The sequence below is a fragment of the Sapajus apella genome, unplaced genomic scaffold (assembly GCF_009761245.1).
Source record: "Sapajus apella isolate SASKATOON/1434 unplaced genomic scaffold, GSC_monkey_1.0 scaffold102, whole genome shotgun sequence".
Taxonomy (NCBI): Eukaryota; Metazoa; Chordata; class Mammalia; order Primates; family Cebidae; genus Sapajus; species Sapajus apella.
Genome location: NW_022437042.1, coordinates 6,811,609 through 6,827,542, shown reverse-complemented (window position 1 = coordinate 6,827,542; position 15,934 = coordinate 6,811,609). Strand labels below are relative to the sequence as shown.

The 15,934-nt window shown below is 37.5% G+C and overlaps 1 protein-coding gene across 7 annotated transcripts in view; it reads right to left on the bottom strand.

Moving 5' to 3' along the window:
- GRIA3 (glutamate ionotropic receptor AMPA type subunit 3) overlaps positions 1–15,934 on the bottom strand; it is a 315,596-nt gene that overhangs the window by 58,990 nt on the left and 240,672 nt on the right. For all 7 annotated transcript variants that reach the window (XR_004262735.1, XM_032258415.1, XM_032258416.1 and 4 more), the window contains one exon: positions 6,314–6,512. Coding sequence is in view for 6 of the 7 variants with exons in the window: in XM_032258415.1 (XP_032114306.1) it covers positions 6,314–6,512 (199 nt within the window). In the remaining variant the exon portion in view is untranslated. The remainder of the gene's footprint in view (positions 1–6,313; positions 6,513–15,934) is intronic.

The following is a 15,934-nucleotide window of genomic DNA, read 5'->3' as shown; positions in this document are numbered from 1 at the left end:
AATAGAGCTGAAGTAAAGTTAACTACTATGAAGTAAAAAAGTGAATCTATACTTATTTGAGCTTTAAAAAACAAACAAATAATGGCAAGAGAATACTGTGTTATATGACTCCATGTATGAAATATTTTGGGTGTTTATGCATAGAAATGTATAAATAATTATTTGAATGCATCATAATAAAATATTTATATCAATATTCACAAAAAAAGAAATACATCATCCTAGTTATTTTCTAATACTTTTAAAGGTCTGCAGGCAGAAAGAAGTTTGGAATTACTTTTTCTTCCAGTGCAACCTTTTAACATGAATCCGTATCAGTTTAAATTTCCAAAAGTGGAGAATGATAATTTCAGTGCAGCTTTCCGAATCATTGTAGCATTTCTCTGGCCAACAACAATAAAGCTGTCCACTTGTTTTCTGGCATGTGTGCTTCTACCTCTGGTTGGGATACCTGTATATAGTTTTGGAGCTGCTGTCTAAGGAAATCAGTTTTCAAATCAAGAGAGTTGATAGTAATATTCCAGATGTCTCTTCCAGCAGCATGCATTTTGCTGTCTGCCTTTCCTGATGGAACAGATCCCTCTGTGCCACTGACTATGTGATTGTAAGATGACAGCTAGGGAAAGCTCAGAAAATGAGAGAAACAAATGAATCATTTAAAAATACCATCACTTTAATGACAGCCTTACTCAGGACAAGTAAAAATGTCTGCAGGGCAATTAGAAAAGAATTTTATTTTATTTATTCCTACCTCTTAGTGGAAAGACTAGAGGGCTGGCCCCAGGCTGTCTTATATTATTACAATTTGGTCCCTGTAGTTTCAGTAAAGAGTGAGCATGGGAAGAAATGAGTTCATATTATATTTGTAAATGTTGCATGTGATCTTGTTTCATCCTCTGAAGTTCATAAGGCATGCCATCAGAGATCCCCAGTGTGTGCGTGTGTGTGTGTGTGTGTGTGTGTGTGTGTGTGTGTGTAGGAGTTACCGTTTTTAAAATTGCCTTTATGACTTGACATCACTGAAGATTGAAGGGAAAGTGACGTGACTGTGGCAGTCAAATCCCTAAATAAAAGATGATATGCTCGAGTTTGAGAAGTATTTCCAGGTTGGGCACAGTGGCTCATGCCAGTAATCCCAGCACTTTGGGAGGCCAAGGTGGGAAGATTGCTTGCAGGCCAGGGGTTTGAGACCAGCCCGGGCAACATAGTGGGATCCCCATCTCTACAGAACATTTAAAAATTAACTGGACTTGAAGAGAGGATCCAAGATGGCCGAATAGGAACAGTTCTGGAATGTAGTTCCCAGCGAAAATGCAGAGGGTGAGTGATCACTGCATTTGCAAACGAATTTTTACCGCCCACAGGCCAGGAGATTCCTGGGTGGAAAAGTACCACGAGTCTCCAGCATGGCTTTTTCAGCTGGTGCAGTGGGTCTCCGCACAAAAACTCACACAAATCCAGGTGCTGTTTCAACTGGTGACTGGAACGCCTGAGAGACAGAGTCACCCATTCATCTCTGAAAAAAGGCAGCAGAATGACAGGAACCTATAAATAAAGCCCCACCTTCCCAGGACAGAGCACCTGGGAAAAAAAGGTGGTTATGAGTTCTGCTGCAGCAGACTTAAATGTACCTGCCCAGCATCTCTGAACAGAACAACGGAGCTCACAGCTCAGCACTTGAGGTCCTATAAGGGACAGACTGTCTCCTCAAGCAGCTCCCTGACCCCCGTATAACCAAAGAGACACCTCATAAAGGAGAGCTCAGGCTGAAATCTGGCAGGTATCCTTCTGGGACAAAGATAACAGAAGAAGAAACTGGCAGCAACCCTTACTATTCTGCAGCTGCTGCAGGTGATCCCCAGGCAAGCAGGTTCTGGAGTGGACCTCCAGCCGTCCTACAGCAGAGGGGCCTGTTAGAAGGAAAACTAAGAAACAGAAAGAAATAACTTCATCAGCAACAAAAAGGACGTTCACTCAGAGACCCCATCTGAAAGTCACCAACCACAAAGACCACAGGTAGATAAATCCACAAAGATGGGAAGAAACCAGCACAAAAAGGATGAAAACACCCAAAACCAGAACACCTCTCCTCCTCCAAGGGATCACAACTCACCGGCAAAGGAACAAGACTGGATGGAGAATGAGTCTGATGAATTGACAGAAAGAGGCTTCAGAAGGTGGGTAATAACAAACTTCTCTGAGCTAAAAGATCATGTCCTAACCCAATGAAAAGAAACTAAGAACCTTGAAAAAAGGTTTGATGGAATGCTAACAAGAATAAACAGCTTAGAGAGGAATATAAATGAATTGATGGAGCTGAAAAACACAACACAAGAACTTCATGAAGCATACACAAGTTTCAACAGCCAAATTGACCAAGCAGAAGAAAGGATATCAGAGATTGAAGATCAGCTCAATGAAATAAAATGAGAAGGCAAGATTAGAGAAAAAAGAGTAAAAAAAAAAAAAAAATGAACAAAGCCTCCAGGAAATATGGGATTATGTGAAAAGACCTAATCTACATTTGATAGGTGTACCTGAATGTGACGGAGAGAATGAATCCAAGCTGGAAAACTTCCCCAACCTAGCAAGGAAGAACTTCCCCAACCTAGCAAGGCAGGCCAACATTCAAGTCCAGGAAATACAGAGAACACCACAAAGATATTCCTCAAGAAGAGCAACACCAAGGCACATAATCGTCAGATTCACCAGGGCTGAAGTGAAGGAAACCATTCTAAGGGCAGCCAGAGAGAAAGGTTGGGTCACCCACAAAGGAAAGCCCATCAGACTCACAGCAGATCTCTCAGCAGAAACCCTACAAGCCAGAAGACTGGGGTCCAGTATTCAACATCCTTAAAGAAAAGAACTTTCAACCTATAATTTCATATCCAGCCAAACTAAGCTTCATAAGCGAAGGAGAAACCAAATGCTTTAGTAACAAGCAATTGCTCAGAGATTTAGTCACCACCAGGCCTGCTTTACAGGAGCTCCTGAAAGAAGCATTGAACATAGAAAGGAACAACCAGTACCAGCCACTCCAAAAACGTACCAAATGGTAAAGAGCATCGACACAATGAAGAAACTGCATCAACTAACAGGCAAAACAACCAGCTAGCATCAAAATGGCAGGATCAAATTCACACATAACAATATTAACCTTAAATGTAAATGGGCTAAATGCCCCAATCAAAAGACACAGACTGGCAAATTGGATAAAAAGTCAAAACCCATTGGTGTGCGGTATCCAGGAAACCCATCTCACATGCAAGGATACACATAGGCTCAAAATAAAGGGATGGAGGAAGATCTACCAAGCAAATGGAGAGCAGAATAAAGCAGGAGTTGCAATCCTAGTCTCTGATAAAATAGACTTTAAATCAACAAAGATCAAAAGAGACAAAGAAGGGCATTACATAATGGGAAAAGGATCAATGCAACAAGAAGAGCTAATGATCCTAAATATATATGTGCCCAATACAGGAGCACCCAGATACATAAAGCAAGTTCTTAATGACCTACAGAGAGACTTAGACTCCCACACAATAATAATGGGAGACTTTAACACTCCACTTTCAATATTAGATCAATGAAACAGAAGATTAACAAGGATATCTAGGACTTGAACTCAGACCTGAGCAAATCTAATAGACATTTACAGAACTCTCTACCCCAAATCCACAGAATATACATTCTTCTCAGCACCACATCACACCTACTCTAAAATTGACCACATAATTGGGAGTAAATCACTCCTCAGCAAATACAAAAGAATGTAAATCATAAGAAACAGTCTCTCAGACCACAGTACAATCGAATTAGAACTCAGAATTCAGAAACTAACTCAGAACTGCACAACTTCATGGAAACTGAACAACTGGTTCTTGAATGTTGACTGGATAAACAGTGAAACGAAGGTAGAAGTAAAGATGTTCTTTGAAACCAATGAGAATGAAGACACAATGTACCAGAATCTCTGGGACACATTTTAAGCAGTGTCTAGAGGGAAATTTATAGCAATAAATGCCCACATGAGAAGCAAGGAAAGATCTAAAATCAACACCCTATCATCAAAATTGAAAGAGCTGGAGGAGCAAGATCAAAAAAACTCAAAAACTAACAGAAGACAAGAAATAACTAAGATCAGAGCAGAACTGAAGAAGATAGAGACACAAAAATCCCTTCAAAAAATCAATAAATACAGGAGCTTGTTTTTTGAAAAGATCAACAAAATAGACCACTAGCCAGATTAATAAAAAAGAAAAGAGAATAACCAAATAGATGCAATAAAAAATGATAAAGTGGATATCACCACAGATTCCACAGAAATACAAACGACCATGAGATTACTACAAACAACTCTATGAACATAAACCAGTAAACCTGGAAGAAATGGATAAATTCCTGGACACTTACACCCTCTTGTGTGAATAAATCTCTCCATCTTTCTAGAGAATCTTCTTTTGCCTGCAATATGGATGAATGGCCTTTGAAAGCCTAATGAGGATTGATGCCATTTATTGATTACCATTTAAAGCACAACTTTCTAATCTCTAATTATTTTTGAAAGAAAAATGCTTTGCAGTAGAACAATTATCTCTTATCTGAGGGTCCAAGTCTGGTGTCTTGATGTCCTAAGTGGTTAATTACTTCATATAGAAACTTCTGGTGTCTTGATATCCTAAATGGTTAATTACTTCCTATAGAAATGTATGGTGTCTTGATATCCTAAGTGGTTAATTACTTCATATAGAAACTTCATGCCTATTGGGATGGTGATCATAAGCTCTGCTGAAGGTTGATACCAAAGCAGATTTCCATGGGGCTGATTATATGCTGACTACTCATCAGATGGAAATCCCTGGCTTCTAGCCCTGATAAATGTGACTGATTTTATGGGGGGAGGAAATTGTTTTTAAATAAGCTGCTGGGACTGCCGTAGTAGTGAGGGTCAAGGCCAGATTAATCCCAGAGAATCTTCATGTCATTCTGATGCTTCCAACAGTGGCCCTCTCTTCCCAGTTGGGGATTATAATCTGCTCAGTAGATAGGTGGTAGAGGTGAGATATGAAGATCTTAAACCAATGAGAATTCTTGAAAGGGTCCCAGAACTAATACGTTCTCTTTCAGGGAGTGAAAACAGTTTTTAATTAATTGCTATAATGTCAAGAAACACACTCTTCCTGATTTTCTGTGAAGTAATTGGACAAATCTCATGATAATACATGTAAAAACGTATTCCTTATTGATTATTTAAAAAACAAGTTTAGAACCACCATTCATTTACTCTAGACCTTTGAGGAAAAATCAGCAATTATATCTGTCATTCAGTAACTTAATTATTGGTTGGAGAGAGTGACTACCTACTACCCAAATGGCTTCTGGATCATTGCTGCAGCTAGTTACTGTGGTTACAGTAGCAGGCAGTAGTAATATTATAGAACGTGTCCATTTGCTAATCTAAATCAACACATTTTTCTTGTTGAGGTAACTGAAAAAACATTTTAGTTCTTAAAAACTCTGCTAGTATTCTTCCTTATAGTCCAGTTACCACAGAACAAAGATTTTGATGGTTCATGTAAAAGTGGTTTGTCCCTCATATTATCCTTCTATAATTTCCTGCTTCAGTTTCCTTTCATCTTTCCTCTTGACAGACTTTACATAGCTTTACTAACTTTTGCTAGTGAACAATTTACTGTTTCCTCAGTAAGATTTTGCCTATGAGGAATAGGGGGAATAAGTCTATCCAAGAAATTAAAACAGTTATCAGCTGTCCTGAAAATGAAAGTATCACCATATACACAAATACTTGATACAATTTTAGCACATCTCAATAGACAACCAACGCTTAAAATAAAATATATAATTTCTTATAGTCCATTACTCATCAGAGTATTAGAGTCAATTGCCTAACTTATGTGAAGCTCTGAGACGTAAAAGCACTGCTTTTGTAAAAGCTAGAAAGGAGAATAAATATTTAGTTCAATACCCTCATTATTCAAGTGAGGGGACTGAAGCTGGTAGAAGTTAAATGGCTTGCACAAGGACAATCAATCACTTTGTGGTGGCGTTGGGTTTAAAACCTGGGAGTCCAAACTCAGTGCCCTCAACATGCAACTTATTATGTCTCACTCAAGTCTTGGTTCTAAATGACAATGAAGTAGATCACCAACCAAGCAGCCCAGTATTTAAGATGCTCTCCTTAGATAACATTCCCACTCTTTCCCAACTCTCCCTTAAAAGCACTGTGAATTTGCCTTTGTGAGAAGATGATAAAATAAAAATCAGCAGACTCAATTAACTGCAAAGCACTTACTCTGAAAAATTCTTTTGTTGAACCGGAGTCCAGAGTCCCATATGCAATTTCAGTCTGTTTAGCTAAGTCTTCAGCACTCTCTATGGGAGAAACCATCCTCTCCACAGTCAGGAAAGCAGCGAGATTGGCAGTATAGGAAGAAATTATGATCAGGGTGAAGAACCACCAAACCCCTCCAACAATGCGCCCGGAGAGTGATCTATAAAACAAAACAAAAACAAATCCAGACCCAGAGGGCCAGATCTAAGTTTAAGAAATCCTTGTCTTTATTTCTGGAAAGAGGAGTGGTTTTAGTATAGCTGATGAAGGAGGGAAATAGATGATGGGAGGGAATTAAAACATTAAACAAAAATCATGTGTTAACAGCAATACGCTACGTTATGATGGCATATTATGATGGTGCATGCATAATACTCTTCAGGCCTATACACATTTCAAAGCAGGATTTTCTTTTTCAAAAATGAAGTGGGGTCTCACTATGCTGCCCAGACTGGACTTGAACTCCTGGGCTCTAGCTATTTTCCAGCTTCAACTCTGAACAGCTGGGACTACAAGTGCACTCCCAGCAGGATTTTTCCTTTTAATTGCAGGAAAAAATATTTTTTTCTATCTCCTGCTTCCACAGGTAATAATTTAACTTATTGAGCTCTCTTCCTATGAACTTTGCTGGGCATACCTGTAGAAGCAAGTGGTTCTCAGCCTTGGCTGCAAATTGAAATCACCTAGGATCTTAAAAAAAAAAAAAAAAAGAAAAAAAAAACTCATGCCCAGGCCCACCAATTAAATCAGAACTTGGGACGTGGGAAGCAGACATTTAAATTTTTTAAGACTCACTAGGTGATTACAATGTGCAACCAAGATTGAGAACCACTGCTATAAGGTAATGTCATGAGAGAAACATAGTCAAAAACCTCCTCACTTGAAGATAAATGGGTTGTTGCTGGAAAATGAGCACTATTCACATTGAGTTTAATAAACTTAACAAAGACATTGCCATTTTTTGGAGTTGGTCACCCATGAGGCAAAGAGCTAGGCGATAATATTTACCATCTCCATATAAATAGCTCTTGGGGCCCAGGAGAATAGAAACTTTCTCCTTTTACAAGTAAGCTTTAGCCACACAGGGCAGACTCCAAGTGAAATGGGAAACTACCTGTGTAGTCGGATTAGAGGCATTAAAAGGCTTGCTTCCTCCATACCCCCCTCCACCCACACAGACAAAAAATGAAAACAAAACCATCCTCCTGGTCTGATGGAGAAATTCTATTGGAATCACCCTCTGTATTGTCTTCAGGAGGCTTGATCAAAACGTAACACATTACTTCAATAGCACCCACTGTTTATTTAATTAATAGGGAATGGGAAAAAAGATGGGTAAGTTTTAATAAGGGGAAATTTTTGTTCTTAAATGTTACCGTGCATTAGCGTTACCCGAGGTGTTTGTTAAAATGCAGATTCAGAATACCTGAATGCTCAAGAATCTGCACTTCTTAAGCATCACAGGTGATTCTGCTGCAAGTGGTCTGCAGACCAAACTGAGAAACATTGTTCTTCTACAGCAGTGATTCTCAATTCTGCCTACATATCAATATCATCTGGGGAGCTTCAGTCAAAACACATCAAAACAAAAAGACAAAAAAACCTTGTCTAGGCTTCATCCAAGGCCGATTAAATCATAACCCTGGGGGGTTAGGTCTAAGCAGCAGCACTTTATAAAATTCTCAAGGTGCAGCCAGGGTGGCAAGTTTCGTCCTACATCATGAGTGTTCCTCAGGGACAGGGACCGTAGGAAGTTATTGGATAGTGTGAGGGCATTGAATGCTCAGTGATGGGTAATGGCTTGTACTAAGGAAACTTCATCTCCTTCACAGTGTTGCTGAAGCCTGGCTCTGTCTGTAGAAATGAAAATCTGCTCCCTAGGTTTTATAAAACATTGCCACATCATCCTTAGGATAATTCTGCTGTGTGGCAGAGCTCCATCCTAGTTACGCTATGTTCTTCCATGCCCAGAAAAGCTCACAGGAAGAGAACCCACTCTGTCATAAAGTCAAGAATAGGCGTAGGAGCCTGGCATAGCTCCAGGCTCTGTGGGAAGAGGGTAGTTCTGGGCTGAGAGCCGGCAAATCAAGCTCTTCTCTGTCTGTACCAGGATTTCACCACTTTGAAGCAAATTTAAATTCCTGTGTCCCAAGATAACCTTTTTCTGGCTTCTGGAAAACTCAGTTGTTTTAGACGCTACACTCTGATTGAATAATTTTGGCAGGTATTTTGATAAATATTTTTTATTGGTTAACTATAGCAAACTGATTTGATTTTTATTTTAAATCTGCAGTTTGGGTTGGTCCCTGGATTCCTAAGACAATCCTAACTTATTTCCTGAACATGATCACTTTTAGCTTTATGAATCTGAAAATCTGCTTTGCAACAGATTTTTCTAACAGTTACCCTATCTCAGGATTTCATCTGGGAACATTTCTCTTGTAATCAGAAGTAAAAACATCTGGATGAGTCAGTCAGAAAAGAATGTGTCACACTTCTGAATGCTAAAAGTATACAGAGTGTTTTGATTATGCATTTAGACCTTTCAGAGTCTTTCTTCATTGTTGCCATATACATTTAATTTATTTGGAACTGATTTGACTCTATAAATAATTTTGCTTTATAAAAGATTAACACTCCAAAGAAACATCCATAGTAATAGAGTAACAAAAATGATAACAATTATAGCTAATACTTATTGAGCACTTCCTGTGTGCCAGACTCTATTCTAATTGCTTTACCTGCGCCAACTATTTAAATCCTCCATCCCTATGGTTAGGTACTATTTTAAAGATAAGAAAACAGAGGTATTTTACAGATAAGGAAACTGAGGCACAGAGAGGAGAGAAAGGAAATACAACATCTAAACTTTTATACTAGGAATGAAATACCCACATTTTTATAGGATAAAATACCCATATTTTGTATAAGAAAATCCTGGTGTGTAAGCTATAGAAGTGTAAGCTACAAACACTGAGAAATATAGTAGCAAGAAAACTAAACATATTTGTATAATTATTGTTTATTATCTGTTGTTCATTTGGGACAGAACTGTGACTGTCATTTTTATTTGGAATGATGAGGTTTTGCCAGACCAAGGAGAAAACTGACTTTGGAGTAATTCCAGAATCACAGTTTGATATGGAAAGAGGTATATTTTGCTGCTGTGAATACTAATGGTAGTTTATGCATTGTCTACTTGACAATGTGGAGAAAAATACAGTAATTTATGGAAATTACACTGTGCCATTCTATTGAGGCTAATGGACTGTGGCTGTGTCAGTCTGATCTAAAATCAAGCCTGCACATCATAATCTGGTTATTTTGGCCACTTTAGTACTGACTCAGATTATCATGTGGTTGATCTGAATGACTCAGCTGTTGGTTGTTGACATGACTGAAAATAAGCCTAAATGCAAAATGGTGATTTTCATGGCCTCTTGTCTACATAGTTATTGACTTTGGCAATTTTGTGGTTAATGTCATGATATACCTATGAGCGTGGAGAATTTGGGTGATTACCCACATAAAAATGATATAACAGTTTCTGCGTACCTCAGCAGGTACGGAAAAGTTGCTTCAGTGGAATCAGTGTGGAATCCACAGCTTGCATTCAACATTCTCCCTTCAAAACAGTAGTAGCTTAGACAAAAGATGGAATTTTCACCACTTTCTTCCCTTGTTGAGCATAAGTGCCTCAATTCTTTCACTGAGAAAAAGTGCCAAGGAACCCACAAGGAAGAAGCTCCATGGGCATTTTTACATTTACCTTTTCTCATTAGGGAAATATAGCCACTTAAACCCACATTTCACATGGAGGCTATATAAAAAGTGACTGATGGGTCAATCCCATCACATTTTATAAAGGATCTATTAAAATAAGACAAGACTTTATAGTTGAGTTAAAAAGACCTGTCATTTTCCAGTATCTTTCCCTCCATTAATGCAGCTACAAAATGTTTAACATTCATTTTAAATGGTTTTGTTGCACAAGACAGATTTCAAGGTTAGCATAATGAAATGGCTGTAAAATGCTGCACATTTAGTGTTTATAAAAATGCATTATAAGAAGTGTATCATACCTTTTGAGGAAATGTAAGAGGAGGCGTGAAGTTAATGAAAGGAAATTAGCAACAAGAGGAAAACAGACATATAAAAGCACTGCAAAATGCGTACATCAAATAATATACAATGCTCTTGTTATCTGCAATAATAAAGAACTAGAGTTTCTGAGTTAATAATAAAATGTATTTTACGACCTCTGAAATGATAATAAAAGTGAGCTATGTGCTGTAACCTTTATCTTGTAAGTAAATTTTATAATCTTCACTTTACTAGCTTTATAAGACAAAGAACTGGGACTGAAAACTGCTTCTCTTTTGTACAAACTCTTTATCATTCCTTTTTTTCTCTTCTTTCTTCCAAAGTATGCATCGTTTCTACACTCCATTTAATGCCATGTCTGTGACAGATTTTTCAAAAATGTGCAGACTCAATCTTTGGTTCTTATAGTCTTCTCTCATGGAAATAAGTAACCATGTCCCAAAGACTGAAAACTACAGCTTTTAGCCAGAAAAGCTATGAAATAGTTGTAATAAAAATTTTGCTATTATCTCATTAATTTATTATCACATCACTACTACTTTGAAGTGAATTTGCAGTAAGATAAAGACAGTGGTCATACATCAGCAGGGGAAAGGGTATGCTTAAAATAGAGCCCAAAATCCTGTTGTCTTTGATCTCATTTATTTTATACCCTTCATGTCTTTTATTATTCTGCACAGAGTTTACATTTTAAAGGAGGATCTATCTGTCAAATAATTTGGACAGATCCCCTGATCTCTTCAACAAAGTATTTGATATATTGAAAACTTAACAGGAGAGTAACACCTTGGGAAAAATCTGTACACCGCAATCAGGTTCAAGTTAGTCTCTTCTTTCCATTTTCTCTGTAACAATTTCCCCAACCCTCAAGGCTTGTTTGTCTAGTCCTCAGATGTCCTTGCAGCTGCACAGAAAGTCAGCAGGGGGAGCATTTGTCTGGAAGGACTTGGACTCTGGACTGCTTAGTGGTTCTGGCCAACTTTTACAAAGGAAATAAATTTCAGATTAAAAATAAAGTTACAACCTCCAGCCAATATCAGTAAGACACGGTGGAATAATACAATAAATATATTTGCAGGAGGTATAATCTTTAACAGAAACAAAATCAAGAAGGAATGTTGCTGGTTATTTCTCATCAGAGGTCAGCTCTTTGATACTAACTGATATTTCAACTGTATTCCCAAGGAGTTTTAGGAACTAAAATGCAAATGTTATGTTATATTAGCTGTTAGTATTTGTGAAACTAGCGTGATTATGTGCAGCCAGTTTAATAATGACAATAGCTATCATTTATTGAGAATTTACATGCTAGGCACTGTGCTTTTTGTTTTACTGAGGCTTAGCAAGGTTTAGTGATTTACCCCAGGTTACACAACTGCTGAGCAGATTATGAATCTAGTGAGGCTAACTCCAGTGCCCACACGCTTAACCACTATGCTTCTTCCATCTGGCTGTCCCCACTGCCTGTCTTCTCCTTCCCCACTCAGGGGGAAGAAGGTTGAATTGAACCTCCTTGCACTTTCTACCGACTCCTCCTAATGAATCAGTTTGTATGTAGACAAAACCTCAGCTTATTATATTGATTACCTTCTCTAGAGTTGACTCAGCTCCAGTTTCATGTAGAACAAACTTATTCACTCTGAACAACTAGCGTAGTTGAAAATATCAAATCTAATATTGACGTAGACTTTTTAAGCTTCTAAGTGGCTGTCAGTAATTTGGTGGAAATGTAATGATGCCGTCAGTTTTTCTTATGATGTCTTGTTGCTGATTTCCCAGTCTTTTACTTTGAGTGTACACACACTTGATAATATTTTAAATGCTTACTGCCTACTTTCATCGAAAACCAGAAAAAAGGTAGAGTTTCTTTAGAGGTTGGAAGAATGGAAAACAGCTCTTGTGCCTGAGCATGAGGAGAGGAATGGAACAAATGGAACAACTTCAGGTTGGTAGTGGGAGGCAGTGTGCAGTAGTGGAAATAATTGTACTGCTGCCTCCTAAAACCTCCATGACCTTGGGTTTCATCACATCATCCTTTGGGTGCTGTTCCCTTGTCTGTGATGTGGGAAAAAGCAGCATGACGTGGAAAGAGCATGAGTTTTGGAATTGGAGCTTGGTTTGTACTCAGGCTCTGCCATTAGCTGTGTGACTGGGCAAATTATTTAATCTGACCGTCCCCTTCTTCAACTTAAAAATAAATATAATGCCCACTCTGCAGTGGTGCTTTGAGGATTAAAATCCGTGTGATAATGCAGGTAAAGTGCCTACACACAGCAGGAGCAGAGAGAAGGTGTTTGTTGTCTCTCTGCCCCCAGTAAATGGAAGTAGTTGGGCTAATTTATCTCTGACATCTCCTCCTGCTCTAATACTTAAATTCTACCTGAAAATGTGTTCTCATAATTTCTTGAATTGCTTCAATTTTGAGAAAACTCAGAGTGTATAATGCATGCTCACATTCTGGGCTTTCTGAAGAGTTTGCATTCCAACTGTGGCCATTAAACAGAAATAAAGTATACTGCTGATGTTTGCAGTCAACGAAACCACAAATCTTAGAGTAACAACTATGTTTTTATCAGGAATTTCTAAATCTGTTAATAATTCTAGAAACATACCACAGTGATTGCTGTTATATAATTGAGCACAAACATATAATGAATAGAGCTCTCAAGACAAGGAGAAACATGTTTTCTCTTCACTAGTATATAAGAAATATGCCAAGAAGTATAATATTTTATTAAAAGGCTTAAAGGCATAATTTCTTTAGAAGGACACACAAAAGACGGTATTAGGACAGGGATCACCCATATGGTGGAAAACACAGAGCTCATAAAGGCAATAATTTATTACTTAAAAGTATAGTAAGAATAATACTTGTTACTCTAGGCCAGTGTTATTCTGTAAGTTGTGTGCCCTATTTCTGGGTTGAATTGTAACTAGAATTTAAAAAAAGACACAATATAAGTATCAGAGTGCATTGCACATCGTAAGGGTAAAGTACGGTGAAACTTTGTTATATACATATACGTATACTGAGTTGTGATGGAAAATTTACTTCTTACTGTGGGTCAAGGTAAAAAATTTTGAAAGCCATTGCTCTTTCTGACAGTGTCTAATGTAGTATAGTAACATATATACTTTGAAAAAAAGCATTCGATATATCTCAGTGCCAAAGAAGAGCCACAGCTTAAATTGTACTATACGACATTAAAAACTCTGTTCAACTTGTCATTTTCAGGCCATAATCTTTAAGTTATTACTTAATGAATCAATATGCATAAATACTTCTAAAAATGAGAAGAGTTCTTTTTGAGTATGCAGAGTAGTATGCAGCACTCCAGTGGGGATACCACAAACTTAGTTCTGAAAATTCACTTAGAGAAACCAATAAAATCTCCAGCCTTAATGACTCTTTAGTATTGTCTGAACATAAGATTATCAGCCACGTTAAAAATTATTCAATTATAGGATCATTCAGAAAGCATAGTCTCTTGAAGCGAACATTTCAAAACATAAACTAACGAAACAAACTCCCAGATAATGCAAAAAATGACACATATTCTAAGCACAAAAGGAACAAGAAGTGAAATAATTTCGAGAATGTAATCAAGCAGATTGAGGAAAACAAAAAACGTGTGACTTCAGTAAATGAGGCATGCCCCATACAGACTATTTTAAAAAGCTGCTGAATATGGTTACCAATTAGTTATGCTGCAAAGCCTCTTTTTAAATGTTTTATGCTGCGAGTGAATAATCTCAAAATGAAATATGCTATAAAAACATAGTAGGAATCTTCTGAGTTTTTATATTTCACATGAAATTCTCTAATATGTTTGCATAATCAGTTTAAGTTTAACAAAACCTACAACTTTGTTTCAAAATATAAATATGTTACATTCACCTACAATATATTATGATTAAGAATTCACCATTTGTTTAGATTTAAACTAAGTTTGTGAGGCTCAGGACATTCATGCTCAGTATTTTGCTTTTCTTAGATAAAATTTGCCTACCATAAAATTCAGCAATATAAGTGTACAATCAATGGTTTTAGTAAATATAGAGTTGTGCAACTATCATCACAATCCAATTTTAGAGCATTTTTTTTGTCACCCTAAAAAGTTCCTTAATGCTCATTTGCAGTTGATCCCGGCAGGCCTAGGTCTAGGATGAGGCAAGTGAAGCAACTGAGCCACATGCAAAATTTAAAGGGGCATCAAAATCTCATAAATCAAGATAAATAGAATTTTAGTCCAATATTTAAAAAGTTAATGCATGATATCAAAATTTTAAATAAAGCTTGGATCTGACCCTGTGCTTCCTCTACTTAGCCTTACTTGCCTCACCCTAATACTGGCCCTGATTATCCCCTTTCTGCTCCCTTCAAGCCCCTGGCAACCACTAACATACTTTCTGTCTCTGTAGATTGCCTATTCTAGACAAATGAAATCATACAATATAAGATATTCAATAAATGGGATTCAAATGGCATGGCATGTTGCCTTTTGCATCTGGCTTATTTTATTTAGCATAACTTTTTTTTTTTTTTTTTTTTTTTTTTTGAAAAAAATTTTTGCTCTTGTTGCCCAGGCTGGAGTGCAGTGGCACGATCTCGGCTCACTGCAACCTCTGCCTCCCAAGTTCAAGTGATTCTCCTGCCTCAGCCTCCCAAGTAGCTGGCATTTCAGGTGCATGCCACCACGCCCAGCTACTTTTTTATATTTTTAGTAGAGATGGGGTTTCACCATGTTGGCCAGGCTGGTCTCAAGCTCCTGACCTCTTGATCCACTCGCCTCAGCCTCCCAAAGTGCTGGGATTACAGACATGAACCACTGTGCCTGGCCCAGCATAACATTTTTAAGGTTCATCTGTGTTGTAGATGTGTCAGTAGTGTGTTCTTTTTAATTGCTGAATAGTATTCCACTATATAGATATATCATATTTTGTGTATTCATGAGTTGATGGACATTTGGGTTGTTTTTACTTTTTAAATATTATAAAGTAACCATGAACGTTCATGTATAACTTTGTGTGAATATGTTTTCCTTTCTCTTAGGTAAATAACTAAGAATAGAATGTCTCTGTTATATTTTAAGTATGTATCTTACTTGATAAGAAACAATCTATTTTCCAGTGTGGCTGTAGCATTTTGCATTCTCACTACTAATGGATGAAAGTTCCAGTTGTTCTACATTGTCATCAGCACTGGGTATTGCCTATCTTTTTGACTGTAGCCATTCTAGAGGATGCATGGAGGCATCTCATTGTGGTTTTAATTTGCATTTTCCTAATGGCTAACAGTGTTGAGCATCTTTTCTTGTACTTATTAGCCATTTGTATATCTTCTTTGGGGAAATGTCCATTCAAATCTTTTGTCCATTAAAAAAGTTGGATTGTCTTCTTTTTATTGAGTTGTAAGAGGTGTTACATATTCTGGATACAAGTCCTTTATCAGACATATGATTTACTAATATTTTCTCC